The sequence below is a fragment of the Felis catus genome, chromosome D1 (genome assembly GCF_018350175.1).
Source record: "Felis catus isolate Fca126 chromosome D1, F.catus_Fca126_mat1.0, whole genome shotgun sequence".
Classification (NCBI taxonomy): Eukaryota; Metazoa; Chordata; class Mammalia; order Carnivora; family Felidae; genus Felis; species Felis catus.
The window spans coordinates 102,409,150-102,429,767 of record NC_058377.1 but is presented as its reverse complement, the minus strand read 5'-3'; the positions used below and the strand labels follow the sequence as shown (position 1 = coordinate 102,429,767).

The 20,618-nt window shown below is 51.2% G+C and overlaps 1 protein-coding gene across 11 annotated transcripts in view; it reads left to right on the top strand.

The window, feature by feature from the left end:
- Nucleotides 1–9,187: 9,187 nt before the first annotated feature.
- The window catches only part of SLC43A1 (solute carrier family 43 member 1), a 32,870-nt gene continuing 21,439 nt past the window's right edge, over nucleotides 9,188–20,618 (top strand). The window contains exons 1-3 of one of the 11 annotated variants that reach the window (XM_006937329.4): nucleotides 10,905–11,042; nucleotides 13,154–13,346; nucleotides 18,388–18,724. Coding sequence is in view for 3 of the 11 variants with exons in the window: in XM_023239851.2 (XP_023095619.1) it covers nucleotides 10,889–11,042 (154 nt within the window). In the remaining 8 variants the exon portion in view is untranslated. Of the gene's footprint in view, nucleotides 9,552–10,025; nucleotides 10,329–10,875; nucleotides 11,043–11,911; nucleotides 12,088–13,148; nucleotides 13,347–13,374; nucleotides 18,725–20,618 lie in introns of those variants that run through there. The other 10 variants (XM_006937330.4, XM_006937332.4, XM_045039314.1 and 7 more) reach the window with 10 other exon arrangements.

The following is a 20,618-nucleotide window of genomic DNA, read 5'->3' as shown; positions in this document are numbered from 1 at the left end:
CCATATGCAGAGCAGTGTGGCCGGCACTTGGGGTAGAGGCAGCAGACACAGGCTCTACCAGCAGAGGGGGTCCAGCGTGGTGTTTGAAAGCACAGACTGGTCCGAAGGTTTAGGTTCCTGCCACAGGTCGGCCACCTGTCCTGTGACCCTGAACTTGTCCCTTCCCTGTGCTGTAGCTTCCTCATCTGCCAAATGGGGACAGTCGTAGGGCTGTTGGGAAGATTAAATGATGTACCATGTGCACAGCTTTTAGAATAATGACTAGGGCACAGGCAGTGCCCAGTAAGTATTAACCATATACATGTGTTGAAATAACAGCTTAAAATTTAAGTGGAGTCAGGCAGGCATTTTTCCAGATCTCAAGGAAATACTTAGAGGAGCGAGTGAACAGGAGATGGGATTTGAGAAGGAAGCAGCCAACCCCTTGGTTCCAAATGGCAATATCGAAACATGTGAAGGGCCCAGCCTCGGGTGTGACGTGAGTGATCAGGGAGGGGACTGAGTGAAACCCACTGCCATTCGCTGCTCACCTGAATCAGAAACTGCACTCCTCACTCTTCACATGATGTCCGAGGTAGCTCTTTCCACCATCTTTCTGTGCTGCCATAATGGTGCACGTGAATGTCCTGGCCGACACCCTCGAGAGCATTAACAACGCTGAAAGAGGCAGGCGCCAGGTTCTTACTGGGTCATGCTCCAGGGTCATCGTCCAGTTCCTCATTGTGATGAAGCATAGTCACGTTGGCAAAGTTGAAATCGTTGATGATCCCAGAGCTGGGAAAATTGCTTGTGAGCCTCGCGGGTAGGTTAAACACGTGTGGAGTGATCGTCCCCAGATCTGAGATACAACTCAGAGATCCGGAAAAGTGGCAGAATAATCTGCTCCTGTCCCACCAGTTTGGTGTCGTTGCACTGACCGCCTCAGCCGGCGTCATGGGGACCATGAAGAAGCAAGACAAAAACACACGGAAGGGAAAATCCTGGGATTCTCTTTCTAGGGATGGAATACGTGCATGCAAATAAAATGTCTCGATGGTAACAAAACATCTGACCTAATCCACTCACCTGGGCTAAGGGGTCCTATAGGGGAGTGGGGGCCCAGAGAGGTGGTTGCTGGCCGGAGGCCTCATGAGAGGAGCGGTCACATGGAGGCCAGGACTGCTACACTTTGCCGCCTCACTGAGGAGACCAGTGCCTCGACTTCCTGTCCTGAGTGCCTCAGAGAACTGCAGCTTGCAGAACGTGTGGGTCACTCCAGGTGGGGTTTTGGTTGACACCAATGCCACTGGAAGGAGTGCCTTCACGGTAGAAGGTGCGTACCTGGGATGGAACCTCACCGGATCTCTAGGCATCGAGCAAAGGAAGCGATAGAAGCAGTGAGTTTGGGGCTTGAAAGTGCAGGCCGTCTGGGGTGAAATTTTCTAGCTGCGTGATCATGGGTGAGGCATTTACCTGCTGTGTGCCTCAATTATTCCCTCCATAAAATGCTAATGGTACCTACCTCACTGAGTGTTATGAAAATGAATCATGTTAATAACTAAAACACTTAGGAAAGTGTCTGCCTCTGTCACATTAAGGACTCGATGTTAGCTTTTTTGTTTGTCTGTTGCGGATAGACCCGGGGGAAACCTCAAAACCATGTCCCTTGACCTTAGTGGCGAAGGGAAGGTGAAGGCTTCTCCCCAGCTACTGAAGTGCAAGCGTGGGCCAACAGGTGGCGCTGTCTGCCCGCAGGATCAGCACTGCCGTGGACAATTCCACAAATGCCTATTCTTAGCCTCTTCTGTGCTCCCCTTGTGCTAGGGAGAGGGGAGCCGGGAGAAAGATCTTGTGCTTGCCCTCAGGTTTAGCAAGGAACATCGCAAATTCCGCTAGTACATAGCGGGAACATCACAGAGGTGGTAGGAGTGGAGAGAAGAGGTTCCAGCTGGAGGGAATGGTACTTACAAAGGCTTTGCAGTGGCAGAAAGTGTGGAGCGTTCCAGAGACCGCTTCAGCAGGCCTGGGACGCTGAGTGTGAAGGGAGGTAGTGGTGAGAGATGAGACCAGCGGGGCGGGGGGGGGGGGGGGGTGCGCAGCGCTGGGCAGGCTCAGCGCTGTAAGAGCCTGAGAAGCTGTGTTAAGGACTTTGGATTTTCTCCTACTAAGGGCATCAGCAAACTGTTGAAAGATGTAAACCCTGGCAGTGAAAGTGACAGATTGGCATTTCAGAGGCTCTCTCCAGCTGCCAGCTGGGTGGGAAATGCAAGATGATGGTAGATAATGGATTAAGGGGAGAGGTGCCAGGGAGCCAGTAAGGATAGCTCGTGAGTGGCAGTGGTGTATTAATAAGTCTACTGTTTCAGTTAATCCTTATAACAACTCAGAAGCAGGTACAGTTCTCACTTTATTGCTTTTCTTTTTAGAATGTTTTTGAGAGAGAGAGAGAGAGAGAGAGAGAGAGAGAGAGAGGGAGAGGGAGAGAAAGAGAGAATGAATCAGAAGTAGGCTCCAGGCTCTGAGCTGTTAGCACAGAGCCCGAGGCGGGGCTTGAACCCATGAGCTGTGAGAGCATGACCTGAGCTGAAGTCCCAACGCTCAACTGACTGAGCCACCCAGGTGCCCCCAGTTATTCTCACTTTCTAGATGAAGAAGTTGAAGTCTGAAGAGGTAGTAACTTGCTGAAGGTCATAAAACAAGCAAGTGACAGAGCCAGGATCCCAGCTTATTCAGATAACAGAGCCCACTTTTAACCACCCCTCTAGGATTGGGGTGGTGGGGGGACACTCCTTAAAGAGATACAGGTCAGCAAGTTCTAATTTCATTCAACAATATTGACTGTTGTTGTAACATGCAAAGAGCTATAGAAAGGGTCCAAAGTGAATTTGCTTGGACCCTGCCCTCGTGAATGGTGGGGGAGGCGGGATGGGGGCAGGAGGGTGGGACAGAAGAGAGGTAACAAACATACAAAGGCGGGGGGGGGGGGATGGGTTAGGCTCTTTCTGCCATCGAGAAAAATCAGGAACTCCTAATCCTCATGTATTTTTGCTAGATTATCACAGTTTTACAATCAGGAAACGTCTCATGAGAGTCTGGGCTTTGCCTTCTTTTGAAAGTTCAGAAGCTCTCACAAGTCAGCCTACATCCATGCTTGGTGGCAATCTGTTGGAAGATGGGCAGCAAAATTCCCACTAATTTCTTCCCTTCTCATCATCTGCTTGACCCATAGGCGTTGGTCTGTGCCTTCTGGGTTTTCAGATGAGCCGGCTGCTAAAACACGGAAATGTCCTGGAATAGGCAGACAGGCCGATGGTCTTGCCTGTTGCTACTCATTCCTGGTACAGTCTGCTTCCCTTGAGTGTGCACCAGACCTACATACTTGCTTCTAACAAACAGCACAGCACAGGTGACAGGATGCCATTTCAGAGGTCAAGGTACAAAAGATAGTAGTGGCCTTCTTATTCTCTCTCTCTCTCTCCTCTTGCTTACTGTGGTGAAGCAAGCTTCATCTTGTAACTGCCCCCGTGGAGACCCATGTGGTAAGGAACAGAGGGCACCCTCCGGCTAGAGAGGAACTGAATCCTGCCAACAACCACACGAGTGAGCTCAGAAGCAGATGTTCCTCCAGTCGAGCTTTCAGATGACCACAGCCCTGGCTGATCCTTCACAGCTTTGTGAGAGACTCTGAAGCAGAGGACCCCTCTAAGCTGCACCCTGACTCCTGACCTGGAGAAACCAAGATACTAAATGTTTTAAGCCATTAAGTTTTGGGGTAATTTGTTATATAGCAATAGCTAACCAATACATGTACGGTTCTCACAACTATTACAATTTGTCTGAGACTATGGTCTTTCTACACCTATACCTGGCATGGGCCAGGCAACATTGCAGGCATTTGGGACACATCAGTGAACAAAACAGATAAAGATCCTTGCCCTCTTGGAACCTGTATCCGAGTGGGGATGGCTTTGCATAGTAGAAGTCTGGGTTGGCAGTGCTGTTTTGAAGGAGAGAGTCTTCAGCTCCTGGGGACAGTTCTTTTTTTCTTTTTTTATGTTTATGTTTTGATAGAGCTAAGGAGGGGCAGAGAGAGAGGGAGAGAGAATCCCAAGCAGGCTTCACACTGTCAATGCAGAGCCCAATGTAGGGCATGATCTCTCAAACCCTGAGCTCATGACCTGAGCTGAAATCAAGAGTTGGACACTTAACCGACTGAGCCACATAAGCACCCCTCCCAGGGGAAGGTTCTTAACTTCTTTCAGGTTTTGGTACCCCATGAAACTCCAACACAAGCCATTATTCTTTAGAAAAATGTACATGCACATAGAATTTTGCATACAATTTTAGGGATCATCATAAAAATTTTTGTGGGCTGACCTGAAGGGAGTGTTGTAACGAGTACTGTTTTAACTGCTGGGGCAAAGAGAAAGACAAAAAATTTAACGGGAAGGTGTAGTAAAACCAGTTGCTTTTGCAGTTGTGATAAGTGCGGGGCTGTGGGCCTATGTAAAGGAATGTGCCCCCAAGTCTGGGTGCTCAGAGAAGGCTGTCTCCCAGAACATGGTGGGTAAGTCAGATCTGAAGGATGAGTAGGAAATTGCCAGGCAGGGAGCGTGTACGCAGTGGGTTCCGTGCTAAGTGGCAGGAGGGTAGTGGTGAGGAAGGTGGGCACGGATCCCTGCCCTCTGGCACATACAGTCCATCAGACAAAACAGACACAACTTGATGAGTTTCATCAAAAGGAAGCTCAGTTATCACATAGATCACATAACAAGGGAATTTATCGTTGGAATCATGCAAGGGGTGCCATCCCCAAGGAAGTGACCATGAAATCATAATCTGAAGAATTAGATAGCCAGAGCAGGGGAATGTTCCAGGCCCAGGAGGAACTGGAGGTGGGAGAACATGGGGGTACTCGTGGGCATGAAGAGGTCACCATGGTGAAAGCATAAGAAGAGAGAGGCCAGAGGGAGGTTGGGGCCCAGATGGACTTGAGGGTATTGATGGGAGTTTGTGTATTTGTCCAGGGGTCATGGGAAACTTGGCAAGGGGAGAGGTCTGATCAAATGTTTTTGTTTTTTTTAAATGTTTATTTACTTTTGATGGGGCAGGGGGGGGGTGCGGGGGGGACAAAGAGACAGAGACACAGAATCCAAAGGAGGTTCCAGGCTCCGGAGCTGTCAGCACAGAGCCCATCGTGGGACTTGAACTCAGGAGCCGTGAGTTCCTGACACAAAGTTGGACACTTAACTGACTGAGCCACCCAGTGCTCCCAAATCTGCGTTTCCAGTAGATCGTTCTGATTGGATGGTGGGGTCATGTGCACAGGTGGACTCAGAAAGGCCAGGTTGAGAGGGGCGCCTGGCTGGCTCAGTCGGTGGGGACTGCAACTCTCCATCTGGGCGCTGTGAGTTTGAGCCCCACCTTGGGTGTAGAGATTACTTAAAATCTTAAAGAAGAGAGAGAAAGAAAGCCCAGGTTGAAAGGACTGCTGGTGGCAGCTGCTGATGACCTGGGCTTTGGGATGGCAGTGGATGGAGACCAGAGGTCTTTAGAGGTAGGACCCACAGGCTCTCTAGGCGGGTTGGATGCGGAAGGTGAGGCTGGGAGCAAAGTCGGGTAACTCCAGTTCTGTGGCTTAAGCAACCAGGTGGAGGGTAGTGCTTTTACCCACACAGGCAGCAACGGAGCAGGAGCAAGTTAGGGAAGAGGAAGGTCATTTATGGTCATTACCGAGCACTTACTATTTTATTCTTTAAGTAATCTCTACACCCAATGGGGCTCGAACTTAAAATCTCAAGATCAAGAGTCACATGCTCCACCAACTGGGCCAGCCAGGCGCCCTTTTTATTTTAAGATTAAAAAAATTTTGTTTTCATTTTTTTTTTTTTTTAACGTTCATTCATTTTTGAGAGACAGAGACAGAGCACGAGTGGGGGAGGAGCAGAGAGAGAGGGAGACACAGAATCCGAAGCAGGCTCCAGGCTCCGGGCTGCCAACACAGAGCCCGATGTGGGGCTCGAACTCACGAACCGCGAGATCATGACCTGAACCGAAGTCGGACGCTTAACCGACTGAGCCACCCAGGCGCCTCCCAAAAGTTTTTAAAGTAATCTTAAAAATAAGTTATTTTAAAGCACAACATTCGGTGGAGCCCAGTACACTGACAAAGTTGTACAACCGTCTCTACTATCTAATTGCACATTTTCATTGCCCCAAGAAGACTCATAGTCGTTAGCAATCACTTCCCACCTTTCTCTCCCCCAGCTCCTGGCAACCACACGAATCTACTTCTGTCTCAGCGGTTCTGCCTAATCTGGGCATTTCATATAAGTGCAGTCATACAGTATGTGGCCTTCTGTGTCTGGCTTCTTTCACCCAGCATGCTTACAAGGTTCTTCCCTGTGGTAGCAGCACCAACTGGTACTTCATTCCTTGTGACCGAATACGACCACATTGCATATTAGTATACACACATTTTCTTTTATCCATCAATTGACGGACCACTGAGTTGTTTGCACTTTCTCGAGATCCTGAATGATGCTGTTAGGAACATTTGTGTCCAGATTTCTGTGTCTGTGGATGTTCTCGGTTCTCTCGGGTATATTCCTAAGAGTGGAGTTGCTGGTCACGTGGTAACTCCATGTTAACGATGCCAGAAGCTGCCAAACTGTTTTTCCAAAGCAGCTGCACCATTTTATTTACATTCCTCGTGCAAAAGTTTATAATAACTACTTATTAGAAGAAATCATGTCTTACATACTGAACTGGATACTGTCATTTCCAGCACTTACCGGACTAGGAGAGGGGGGCTCAGGAGCGTGCGTGCCTTGGGCAAAATTGCTCAGCTCGTCTGCTGCAAAGCCAGGATCAGGACCCCAGCCTGTGTGCCTCCGAAGCTGGTACTCTGGTCCGCTCAGCTGTGAAGCAGGCTGCAGCTGGCAGCCAGCAGGAGAGCCCATGTGACATGGGTAGTGTCAGGGAAACGGAGTCTAGGAAGGGATTCCTTTTGGGGGACAGGAAGGGGGCTGATAAATCCTATCAATTCTGATATGGAAGTATGTCTTAGATCTGTTCCCTTCTATTAAAAAAAAATCAAACTATTAGAGTCGCTTTAAGACCTCTCAACTGTTCTAGGTTGTCTCTCCTTTCCAGTATATCCTCCATTCATTAGGCACACAAACTCGACCACATCTAATCGCCATCCTTAAAGAAAAGACAAGAAAATGCAATCCCGGAGTTCCTGTTGCCCATCTCACGACACTGAAAGTCCTTGGCCTCACAGAGGTCATTCCAGACTGACCCCAGCTTACTTTTTCAGCTTCATTTCCCACCCACCCCCCTTTCGTTTATCCAGCACATTTAACCAGGGGCTCATTACCTGCCGGGTGCTGGGATAGGTGGCAGGCACACACCTACCACGTGGCACCTGCCCTCAAGAAATTTATAGCTTGTGGGGGGAGGAGGCAGACAGCTACACCAATGAGTCTAGGTCAGTGTGAGGGCTTCAGTGGAGGTTAGACTAGTGTTTTGGGGGGATACATGGGCAGGGCCCCCCGCGCCCCCCCCCCCCGGCTGAGCAGACCAGACGGCTTCCAGAAAAGGGTAAAACGTGAGGTGAGTTGTGAAGGATGAGTATGTTGGAAATGAAGAAGGGAATCTGTCATGCCCACAAGAAGGAGAAGCAGGTGCAAAGGCAAGGAGGTATGAAACCAGCTGGCCTCACACTTCCCTCCACAGGTGCTTGCTGAGTGCCTCTTAGGTGCAGGTGCTGTTCTAGGTGCTGGGGATACAGCAGTGAGCACAGCCGGCCAGGCCCTCCCCCTCCCGGAGCTGATAGTCCATGAGGGGAAAACATGGACGGGTGTCAGGGATCAAGAAGGGCAAGCTTTAAAGTCGTGGGGGCCCGTGGACCCCTAACGCCCACGGAAGGGGTCCATAAAGCCCTGAAATTTGAATGTGTGTATGTGTTCCTGGTCACACATGCATTTTCACAGGGAGTGCGCTCAAAACATTGCATATTGCATTCTCAAAGGGATCTGTGACTGTCTCAGGTTAGAACCCTTATTCTGGGCTAAGCTAAGGTGTTTGACCTTGATCGGGAAGTTCTGCGAGTCACTAATGAACTTTAAAAGGTGAAACCATCAGAGCCTGACACTCCGCTCCTGCCAGAGAGAACTCCTTGTGCCCTTTTCACTAATAAGCCTTTGCTCTTGCTGTTGCTTCTGGCCTAGAGGGATGGAAAGGGCCACGCGTAAAAGCCTGAAGATCTGACTTCACATCTTGCCTCCACCTACCATGTTCCAGCCGCCAGCCTTCTCCCAACCCCTGTGGGGTTGAAATGAGACCATGATGTTTTGAGGGTTTAATGGTTTTTGTTTGGAAAGCGCCCAGAGTTTAGTAGCCACTCAGCAAATGTGAGTTCCCTCTCTTGGCTTGGTGGCTTGGCCATTAAGGGATCCCCTGGTCTTGAGGTCTTCGTGGCCAGTCGCTCACATGGCTCCGGAGCTTTGTGGATCTCACCACTACCACTCTCAACACGCTGTACTAAGTTCACATCAGTATTGACTGGCCTTTGCTTCACCTCATTAACCCACACCTCCCATCTATTTCACAGATGAGGAAACTGAGGCCCAGGGAGGTGGGGAGATTTACCAGGAATCAGTAAGTGTCTGGAAGCATCCTATTCCCAGGTCTTCTGAAATAATAATAGCAATAGCAGTAACAACAATCAACACTTGTTGCACGTACCCCACGCTGAGCGCCGGGCTCAGCATTTGACCTGCATCATAACCCTTAACTCTGTCGTCCTTCACCGCCCCCCTTATCCTAATTTACAAAGAAGGAAACCGAGGCTCAGGGAGTTTAAACAACTTGCCCAAGTTAAGCCAGGCCAGTCACTTTCAAAGTCCAGATGCAGACCTCCAGCTGACTAACTCTAAGGAAACCCATGTCATTCTGCTTCTCAGAAAACACTACTCCCAACTGCACAGTTCAAAACCCCACCCAAGCCGGCCCTGCATCGGGGCCAGTCGGCTCCAGCTGAGTCGTTCTCTGTTTTGACCAAGGATACAGAGGGCGCTGCCCAATTCGTCTGGGGGGCCCGAGGGAGAGGGCGGGGGCGGGGGTGGGAATTCTTTGTGCTGGGGCGTGTGCTGCGGGGGAGTATCTGGGGACCAGAGGGCGAGTCACGTGCGCGTGAAACTAGACCTAGGGGGAGGGGAAGGGAAGGGAGCCCCCGCCCCCACCTCGGGGCGCAGCCCGGGACGGGTGTAAATACAAGTATTAACTCCGTGGATCCGCTCCGCCTATGCCCCGTCTCGCGGATCGGGGGTGCCCGGCGGGTTCCCCGCTCCCCGACTTCTTCCGAGGGGGCAGAGGAGACAAGAACACCAGACTGCGGCGCTGAGTCCCCGAGGCGGCCCGGCCCCGGTGCGCAGAGAAGTCCGATAGCCCGTGCGGTTCGCAGCTGGGCCCGCGCGACCACGGCCGCAGAGCGTGGACGCGCCGCGAAGGCGCTGCGCTCCCGGAGGCGTCAGCGGCCGCGGGAGGCGCGCTTCCCCCCACCAGAGGTGAGCGGCGGGTGTGGTTAGGGGGTCCCCGGCTGCGGGTCCGCGGAGAGCCCCACGGGCCGTCTCCCACCGACACTCCCAGGCGCCCCAAGAAAAAACCCGCTCCCTCCCCCGAGCCCGTGGGGTCCCGCGGCTCGCTGTCGCGTCCCTCCAAGCGCGTCCCTCCCTCCCTTTCCTCCGGCCCCTCGGGTACTCCTCTTCCTCTCGGCCCCCTCGGCTGCACTTCCTCAGTTTGGAGCAACACTCTTGTCGGAGTTTGAACCGACCTGCGGGCGCGCCGGAACCCAGAGCCCCATTTCACAGATGAGGGTACTGAGGCCCCGGGAGCCGCGGCTGGTGCCTTCCGCCCCTCCCTCGCGCCCTTCCCCCCTTTGCCCTTCCCCGTCCCTCTCCTCTCCGCGGCATCCGTCTCCCCCCTGCCGCTCCCCACCCCCGCGCCGCCCGTGTCCCGTCTCCTCCCACGGTGGTGGCGGCGGCCGTGGCCGCGGCGGGGGGAGCTCGGGCTCCTTCCCTCCCTCTGGTAAACACACCCGCCCGCCGCCCGCCCGCGGGGAGCTCGGCCCTTATAAAGTCAGCGGCCGCGGGACTTCCTGCCGGAACGCGAGCACCCTTCCCCGACCCGAGAGCGCGGGCTGGCTCGGATGCGCGCCGCGTGGTGGCCCGCGTCCTGCCGAGTGAGTGAGGGGCGCCGGGGCCGCCGGAGGGCCCGCCCCGGGTCTCCTTCCACGTGGCAGCTGTCTGCCTGGATCGAGGGACGGCGGGGACACCGGGCGCCTGGTGCGGAGAGGCGGAGGGCGGAGGGCCAGCGGGGGCCGGGCCCTAGAGGAGAGGAGTGGTCTTACTGGGGCAGCAGGAATGGGGGGGGGGGGTGTCTCAGGCTAGTCCCAGACTTCCCCTTCCTCCTCCTGCTTGCTTCTGGGGGTCCTTCCTGGCGCGGGCGGCCGGATGCTGGCCAGCGGTGGCTTCAGAGCGCGCCCTGCCCCTTGCTGACCTTTGGGGACTTGGGGGAAGTGCGGGTTTGGGCCCGGGGAGCCGGGCTCTGCGCGTTCTGGCCTGGCTGGAAGAGCCCGGCAGCGCGCCAGGAATCTGTTGCGCTCAGACAGGACCTTCCTTGTTTCCGATAGTGGCCCGGCGGGAGCGCAGCGCCGCGTGAGCCCCTGGCACTGCCAGTGCGCCCAGAGCCAGGTCGGCGGCACCCGCCGGGAAGCCCAGGGCCCTGGGACCTTCGCGGGCAGGCTCGAGGGGTCTCAGGAGCCACCGGGATGCGAGACCCTTCCCCGGGGCCGCCGGGGGTCCGTTTGCTCAGCGCGGTGTTCCTGTGCAGGCTCGCGGCCAGCATGGCCCCCACGCTGCAGCAGGCGTACCGGAGGCGCTGGTGGATGGCGTGCACCGCGATGCTGGAGAACCTCTTCTTCTCTGCCGTGCTCCTCGGTTGGGGCTCCCTGCTGATCATGCTCCAGAAGGAGGGCTTCTACTCCATCCTGTGCTCAGGTACGCCCGAGGAAGGGCACGTCGGGCTGGGGCAGGGCAGCAGAAGGGGAAGGTGGAAGCTGGAAAAGAACGCGAGGCTGAGCGGTCGGGACGCGGGGCTGCCTAAGACAAGCACTGCGCAGGCGTTGGGACAGCCCCACTTCTTGACCAATTCAAACTTCTTCTAGAGAGTGGGTGGGTTTTGTCCCCTCTACCTCGTGTATCTAATCTAGGCTTCGCTGAATGCCAGGTATCGTGCTGGGCATTCAGACCCTTTGGCAGCTTCAGGTCTAGATCAAGATGGAGACCCCTAGAGGGAGAACAGGCACCCAGCTGGTGAGGCATGTTTTACCAGGACTCCTATAAGGCTAAGTAAGACAAAGGAGAGCCTACAAAGTGCACTTGAATGTTAACAGGCCGGTGCCCCTCCTTTTCCAAGACTTTGAGCCCAGGGTCTTCAAATCACCATCTGCACAAAGTCTAGAAGCCTCATTTCCTCCAGGCCAGGCACTGTGGAGGGACCCTGCTTTCCATTTCAATTCCTTTGGCTTCCCTTGTGGTGTCTAATGAGGAAGTAGGAATTCTAATGCTCCTGAGGGGAGGGGAGGAGTCCAGGTCCCCTCTGAATTGTTTTCCCTGGCAACTGGAGAGGACCTGCCCTTTGTCATGTAATGGTCTTGATTCCTGCACTGCTCCTTCCGGCCTTCTCCACCTGTTTGTTTGTTTTTTAAATCAACTTTATTGAAAATTAATTTACATCACATTAAAACAATTTTTTTCTAAAAAAAATTTTTTTTCTAACGTTTTATTTTATCTTTTGAGAGAGAGAGACAGAGCAAGAGCAGGGGAGGGGCAGAGAGAGAGGGAGACACAGAATCTGAAGCAGGCTCCGGGCTGTGAGCTGTCAGCACAGAGCCCGATGTGGAACTTGAACCCATGAACTCGAGATCATGACCTGAGCCGAAGTCGGCTGCTCAACCGACTGAACCTCCCAGGCGCCCCTACGTCACACATTTTGATCAGGCTTGACAAATGTGTACCCCGGGAACCATCACCACCATAATCGGTATTTAGAATATTTCCATCACCCCCAGACTCCTGCTTCCCTTTTGTTGCCCACCACTCTACCTGTGCTTTTTAAAAATACTTGTGAGAGCTTTATTAAAATATAAGTCACATACCTTATGATTCACCCATTTAAAGTATACAATTCAATAAGTTGTGCAACCGTCAACATAATCAATTTTAGAACATTTCCTTTACCCCAAAAAGTAACCCTGTACCCATTAGCAGAATCCTAGGTTTATGTGGGACAAAAATAGATTTTTTTTTTTTTGAAAAGCACTTGTTACCTTTTAGTAGACCTCCCTCCATGGGGCTTCAAGCTGCCAGGACACAGCCATTCCTACCCCTTGATCTTCTCTTCAGCTCTTCTGTTGAAGAATTTGGCCTTCACAATGACAGGCTGCTTGGGGGAGCCCTCTCCTGTCCAATACTTTGTAATAGCCTAATGGTACCACATCACTGATAGGAGCTGTTCTGTATATTTTAAATAAATGGTGTCTTCTAATATGTGGGCTTTCGTTATAGGCTTTTTTCACTTAGCATGATGTTTTCAGGGTTGTAGTGTAATAGGTCGACTTATAAGATAGCAGAAAGCTTACTGTATATAAGTTGGGCTTAAACTCACCTTTCATGAATAATTGAGATAAAAGCTTATGCAGTTCCCTATTAGGGTTATCGGAAATTACTAACCACCCTATCTCGCTTCCGTAACTTCGCCTGCTTGCTAAGTAGATAACTTAGGTTGCAAAACGCTCCCCACCCCTTCTACCAAGATCTGGCCTAGGCAAGACCAACATGTAGAAAGTCATGAACTCACTGCCCCACGGTATCTTAGGTGTCTAACTATGATTGGTGATTTTAAACCCTCTTAGAACAAAGAACTTTAAATTGATAGGTTCCCGCCAAAACTAACAGTCCGTGTGTCACAATGTAATTGGCTACCATGAAATGCTGTAAATTGTAATTGGTTAACTAAATAATGACGTACTCTGACTTGCTAAAATCCATGTAAGCTCACTGCTACCTTTGTGCGGGGCCATTCTCTGCACTTTTCTCCTTAAGATCAGGAGATCAGGTTTGGCCCGGCCGTGAATAAAATCTTGCCTCGCTTCTATTCGGCGTCTGGTGTTTCATTTGGAGGTCCCACCGAGATTCTATGACCGCCCGAAATTCGGAGGCTGAAGCGGAACAGCTAGGGGAGAGCTCCCGAGAGACGTTCCTCGGCCCCGGCCTTCCGTTCTCAGACCTGGCTTAAGCAAGGTACGCGAGGCGGCACCTATTTTCTATTTTCTGTTCTCTGTTTTCTGTTACTGGACAGATCTGATTCTAGGAGGGAAGGCTGGACGCGGCTTAACTTTCCCCTAGCTGGTATCTGGTGGAGACGTCCCCAGCACCATTTGGGTCTCCGGACCCTCTGGGTCTTCGGACCCTCTGGGTCGGGCTTGATCACCCCAACCATTTGTTCTACGTTCAGTGCTCTGTGTGCCCTGTTAAACGTTTCCTGTTAACCTATCATTATCTCTGGTGTGACCCACTGTTTAACCTCCGCCGTGGATCAGTCTTCGTCCAAGCCTTGCCTGCCCCCCCCCCCCCCTTAAATGGATCCTAAATAACTTATCTGGTTTCAGAAAAAGAGGAAAGAACTATGGCTTTAACCTAAAGCCATCCTGGCTGCGGGCATATTGCCAACTGGACTGGCCAACATTCTCTGGGGTTGACTGGCCCCCTGCAGAGGGCTCCTATAATCTTAACCTCGCTTATGCTGTCCGCAGGATTTGTCATGATGTTCATCCCGACCAGGAGCCATATGTTGTGACTTGGGTCGACCTAGAAGACCCACCTTCCTGGCTGAGAGAGTGCCAGAAACAGGGCCAAAAGCTGTCATCTGGCATCTCCCTTTCCCACTCCCCTTCCTCTTCTCCAAACTCCAAACCCTTGCTTCCCATCACTCAGCCTTCAAAGAGGCTTTACCCAGTGGTTCAGGAGATAACCTGAAGGAAGGGACTTGTTATCCGATCCTCAGAGACCACCTCCTTCTCCCCAGACTCCACTAGCTCCCCAGGAACCCAAAGCCGCAGGAGACCCTTTGACTAGTCCCCCACATACCAGATCAGGAGCCCTCTATAGAGGAGAACACCAGTCCTCTGATGTCCCAGTTCCCATCCTTCCTCTTAGGCAAACGGCTCTGGCTCCCGGTCCAGACAGGTGGCCAACACGCCCGATGGTTGTCTACACTCCTTTCTCCACCACGGACCTCTACAACTGGAAAACTCAGAACCCGCCTTTCTCTGAAAACCCCCAGGGCCTAATTGACTTATTGAGCTCTATTTCCACCACCCACTTACCTACTTGGGAAGATTGTCACCAACTCTTGCAGGTCTTAACTGACTTCAAGGAAAGGGCCCGAGTGCCCTGGGAAGCCACGAGAGCAGTCCTCAGCCCAGATGGAATGCCTACCACAGACCTTCACAGAATTGAGCACGTTTTCCATTCCGCGCCGCCCCAGTGGGACCCTAATGCGGATAACGGTAGGGAGCGTCTACTCCAGTATCGCCAGATTCTGTTACAGGGGCTTCGTGCAGCGGCACGAAAGCCCACCGATCTGACAAAAATTCATGACACGGTCCAGGGACTGAATGAATGTCCTAGGAAGGCTTTACCAGGCTTACCGCTTATACTCTCCTATTGACCCCGAGGCAATAGAGAACCAAAAAACCATTAATATGGCTTTCGTTTCTCAGTCGGCCCCAGACCTCCATAAAAAGCTCCAAAAATTAGAAGGATTCGAAGGAAAGCTAATTTCAGAGTTGGTAGAAATAGCCCAGCAAGTTTTTCAGAGCAGGGACAGCTCTGCCGTTACGCAAGGGAAGGAAATAGGGAAAGTCCTCGTAGCGCCTGGGGAAAACCCCCGGGCAACAGCAAAGGACAGGGAAGGCCTCAACCCCGAGGCCAGAAAAGACCCTGAGCAACATTGGAAAAAAAAATCAATGTGCTTATTGTAAGAAAGAAGGACATTGGAAAGATAAATGCCCCAACAAAAAGCCTCCCATCCTGGTCGCTCAGCAACAATGACACCACCACAGCTCCCCTCTTTCCCTGAATCCCCAGGAGCCTGGGGTTACCTTCAACATAGAAGGGAAAGAAACCAGATTCCTGGTTGACACTGGGTCTTAAAGAACCCTTAGGGCCTGTGATTAAAGAAAAGGTATACCTTCCGGGAGCCACAGGACAAACGCAAGGCTACCTGCAGACTCGTGCCCGAATCACTGACCTAGCTGAAGGGACTATTACTCATTCCTTTGTGCTCATACCTGATTGCCCATATTCCCTTCTGGGGAGAGATCTGTTGCACAAGCTTAAAGCCCAAATTTCCTTTACCGGAAATTCTATAGACTTGAACCTACCACCACCTGCCATTCAAGTTACCTGCCCTATATCAGAGGAATATCTACTCTTAGAAAAACCAGAACGGAAAGCGTCTCCATTAATAGAAAAGTGGAAAGAGACAATTCCTACAGTTTGGGCTGAAACCAACCCCCCTGGACTAGCCATTCAACAGGCGCTGCTAGTGATCCAGCTAGCTGCCACAGCCACCCCAGTCCGGGTGAGGCAATATCCCATCAGCCAGCAAGCGAGGGAGGGAATTGCCAAACACATCAACCGCTTGCGAGAAGCTGGGATCCTAATGCCATGCCATTCCGCCATGCCATACTCCCTTGCTTCCTGTCCCAAAACCTGGGACTTCAGAATATAGGCCGGTACAAGACCTCAGAGAAGTTAACAAAAGGGTGGAGACAATTCATCCTACAGTCCCCAACCCCTACACTCTCCTGAGTGAACTCTCACCAAATTACTGCCTTTACTCCGTCCTGGACTGAAAGGATGCATTCTTTGCTTTGCCGATTGCAAAGGTCAGTCAGCCTATTTTTGCCTTTGAATGGACAGACCCAGATGGAACTTACAATGGACAGTTAACCTGGACTCGACTGCCCCAAGGGTTTAAAAACTCCCCCCACTCTTTTTGATGAGGCTCTCCGAAGGGATTTGGTCCCCTACCGGGAGAGCCACCCAGATATTGCGCTGTTGCAATATGTAGATGACCTGCTCCTAGCCGCTGACTCCTTAGAGAACTGCACAAAGGCTACAGAGGACCTGCTAAGGGAATTAGATGTTCTGGGATATAAAGTTTCCACAAAGAAGGCGCAAATTTGCTTGGACTCTGTCACATACTTGGGCTACCAACGGCGTGCAGGCAAGCGATCGCTGGGGCCAGAAAGAATCCAAGCTACCCTCAGCATTCCTAAACCCAAAACTAAAAGGCAGATCAGGGAGTTCCTAGGAGCTGCTGGGTATTGCCGCCTCTGGATACTGGGTTTCGCTGAAATGGCAAAACCCCTGTACTCCGCCACTGGGGGTGAAGGAACTGAGATGGTCTGGGGAGGACAAGAAGACAGGGCTTTTGAGCAGATCAAGAGCGCCCTCACCCAAGCCCCAGCCCTAGCTTTACCTGGTATTACCAAACCCTTCCAACTATTTGTGCATGAGATCCGGGGAATTGCTAAAGGGGTCCTTACTCAAACTTTGGGCCCCTGGAAACGACCTGTAGCCTACTTGTCCAAGCGGCTGGACTCTGTTGCCACCGGGTGGCCCACTTGCCTCAGAGCTGTCGCCGCCACTGGTTAAAGAAGCTTCCAAACTAACGCTTGGGCAAGACCTTCAGATCATAGGACCTCACGCAGTAGCATCCCTGCTGCACTCCCCACCAGACCGATGGATCAACGCACGAATCATCCAGGATCAAATATTGCTACTAGACCCCCCATGCATCACTTTCCTGAAGGCAGAGGCTTTAAATCCAGCCACGTTGCTGCCTGATGACGACTCAGAGGCCCCACGCCACGATTGCTTGGAAACTGTGAGTACTCTTACGGGACTGAGGGGGGGACTTAAGAGATCAACCTCTGTCAAAAGTGGATTTCGAGCTGTTCTCTGATGGCAGCAGTTTTGTCAAAGATGGGATCAGATACGCAGGTGCAGCTGTAGTGACTCAGGACCAGGTTATCTGGGCCCAAGCCCTTAAGCACGACACTTCTGCCCAAAGAGCAGAGCTGATGGCTCTAGCCCAGGCCCTCAGATGGGCAAAGGGAAAAACGGTGAACATTTTCACGGATAGCAGGTATGCGTTCGCCACCGCCCATGTTCATGGAGCTCTATATAAGGAAAGAGGACCGTTAACATCAGGAGGGAAGGAAATTAAAAAAGAAATCCTGGCCCTACTGGAAGGAAGCCTTATGGCTTCCTAAAAAGGTGGCCATTATACACGGCAAGAGCCACCAAGAGGCAGACTCGCCCCGAGCGAAAGGAAACGCCTTTGCTGACGCAACAGCAAAGGCCACAGCAGAAAGAGATGTTCTCCCGATTAAAATTTTGCCTGTGCTGCCTCCACGCTTTCTCCCCACGGAACTGTTTTAGACCAAAGAGGAGCTACGCCTGATAAAAACCTTGAGGGCAGAAAGAGATGACCAGCATTGGTATCACCTCGAGGATGGACGCATCTTCATACCAGAAGCTATAGGACGGACCTGGCTCCCGCAAGTCCACAGCTCCACGCATCTAGGGGCAACCAAGTTGTCTGCACTAGCCCAAAGAGACTATTTTATTCCAAACCTTAATAAGATCATAAAAAGCCTAGGAGACGGATGCAAAGCCTGTGCTCAGACTAACCCATCTCCCAAGTTTAATTTTTCAGGACAGCGACTACGCAGACAGATACCCAGAGAAATATGGGAACTTGACTTCACTGAGATGAAACATGGACCCTGTGGCTATCATTATCTCCTCGTACTAGTGGACACCTTCTCTGGATGGTTAGAGGCTTTCTCCACTAGAACAGAGTCCGCTCAGATAGTGGCTAAGAAATTACTTCAATGAATTGGTTCCCCGATTTGGCATCCCTGTTGGTTTGGGGTCAGATAATGGCCTGGCTTTCATAGCCCAGATATCTAAAATGTTGGCCAAAAGCTGACAAATAAATTGGAAATTACATTGTGCCTACCGCCCCCAAAGTCCAGGGCAGGTAGAAAGGATGAATAGAACTCTAAAAGAAACCTTGACTAAATTAATTCCAGAAACTGGCGAAAACTGGGTAGGCCTCCTTCCTTTTGCCCTCCTCAGAGTATGCTGTATACCTTACGTAAGAGGCATTCCCCCCTTTGAAATCCTATTTGGAAGACCACCTCTCTTGCTTCCAAAACTGGGAGATGAACAATGGGCGGAAATCTCAAACCAACATCTCCTTAAGTCCTTGCAGGCTCTACAAAGTACATTTCCAGCCATCCGTAACCTAGTAAAAGAAAGCCGGAAGGAACCGCCCTCTGCAGTCGAACCATCAGACCAAGGACTCGGACCTGGAGATTGGATCTGGATGCAACGTCACACCTCCCAAACTGAGAGGCACGCTGGGTTGGGCCCTATCCGATCATCCTGTCCACCCCATCCGCTGTGAAAGTTGCCGGCCGGAGCCACTGGATCCATCGCTCTCAAATTAAAGCGGCACACCCCGACCACATTCCTCTACAGTGGACTGTCAAACGGACCGAAAATCCTTTGAAAGTCCGGCTGGTAAAAGAATCCGCTGGGTAATTTTGTTCTTAATAATTTCCTTGGTCGGAGAAACATGTTCTGGCCACGCCCCTGTCCAGTACCGTTGGATAGTTAGCAAAACCACTACGGGACAGATTTTAGCAAATTCTACCTCTTACGCTTCCCCTGCCTTGACCTTTAGTCTGTGTCTTCTGTTCCCCATTGAGTGGAAACAACAACCATGATATCAAGGTGCTACCGGAGTTTTGCCTTACCAGAGAACCCCGGACTGCCCAAGTTTCAAAGGAGTACAGCTTTATGCTTGTCCCTCTGATGGGCCCCCCGGCTGTCAAGGACGAGGCCAGTTTCACTGTGCCTCATGGGGTTGTGGAACCATAGCTGACTGGGTTACTGAAAAGGATCAGTTTATACGGTCTATAAGAGCAGTGTCTATGACCGAGAGTCAACACCTAGTCACTATCATCATCAAAAATGGTTTAGATCCCTGATGGAATACAGGGAAAACATGGGGATTGAGATGATACGTTTCTGGTCTTGATCCCGGCACTGAGTTCACCATTCAGAAGTTTAAAGTTAGAATCACCCCTAGAGCGCCCATTGGGCCCAATCCTGTAATTAACCCTCTCCCTGACCCTGAAAAACTGCCCCCCAGGCCTCTAGCCCAGTCATCAGCTAAGTTTACGGCCCATTCGCCCACCACTGCTGCCCTTGTGTTGACTCCTCCCCCCGCTAGGAACAAACCTGAAGTAAGAGAGACCGATACCTTTAAAGTCTTGTACTATACCTTTAAGTTTTTAAATGCCACCAACCCTAACATCACTTGGGATTGTTGGCTGTGTTTGGATCCTAGGTCCCCTACTACATAGGAATAGGTGCTCCGGTCCCTTTGGGAATGAGAGAAGACCAAGTCAGGAATTTGAGCCATGGCCAGATAGAGGGTCATTGTACCCGGGGGCAGAACCCAAGTCTCACCTTAGGAGATCTAGAAGGAACGGGGACTTGTTTCTATGCTGGAAATTACCAGATGAAACAGTCCAGGTATTTGACTTATTGTAACAGCACCATCTACTTGCCAAATAATACTCATGTGGGGGGTACCCTTTACTTCCTTGTACCGCCCTCTGGGACTTGGTTCGCTTGCTCCTTGGGTTTAACCCCTTGTTTAAACCTCCATCTTATAATCAAGAGGTCTGATTTCTGCATTCTAGTCCACCTCCTACCCCAGGTCTTCTACTTTTCAGGTGAAGGAGGAAGAGAACACCTAGGTTTCATTCCCCAGTCTCGATTTACGAGGGAACCCATTTCTATTATCCTAGTGCCCCTCTTTGTAGGACTGAGGGTTACAGGATCCTTTGGCGTAAGTACTGCCACTTTCATCACAGGGGATCAGAACTTCAAATTACTAAGCAAACACACTGATCAGGATATATCAGAATTAGAAAGGAATATCGATAAACCATCTGAATCTGTAAACTCTTTAGCTGGGATGGTACTTCAGAATCGGAGGGGCTTAGACCTGTTATTTTTATATCAAGGAGGGCTTTTATGGCCCTTGGACAACAGTGCTGTTTTTATGTCAATAATTCAGGAATCCTCAAGCAGAGCTTGAGTCAGGTCAGACAACGACTAGAGGAAAGAGAAAAACAAAGACAAATTAATCAAAATTGGTATGAGTCTATCTATATTTTCCTGGTCCCCTTGGCTAACAACTCTCCTAAGTGCCCTTGTGGGACCCCCTATCTTTCTCTTTCTAGCTATAACTATAGGACCCTGTTTGATAAAACTACTACTCCAGTTCATAAATCAAAAAATAGGATCTATAAAGCTTATGGTATTACATAGCCCATATGTCCCACTAGCCCAAATGCCAGAATAAGGTTATTCAAAGGTTTGAATAACTGACGAACAGGAGTGGGGAATGTAATAGGT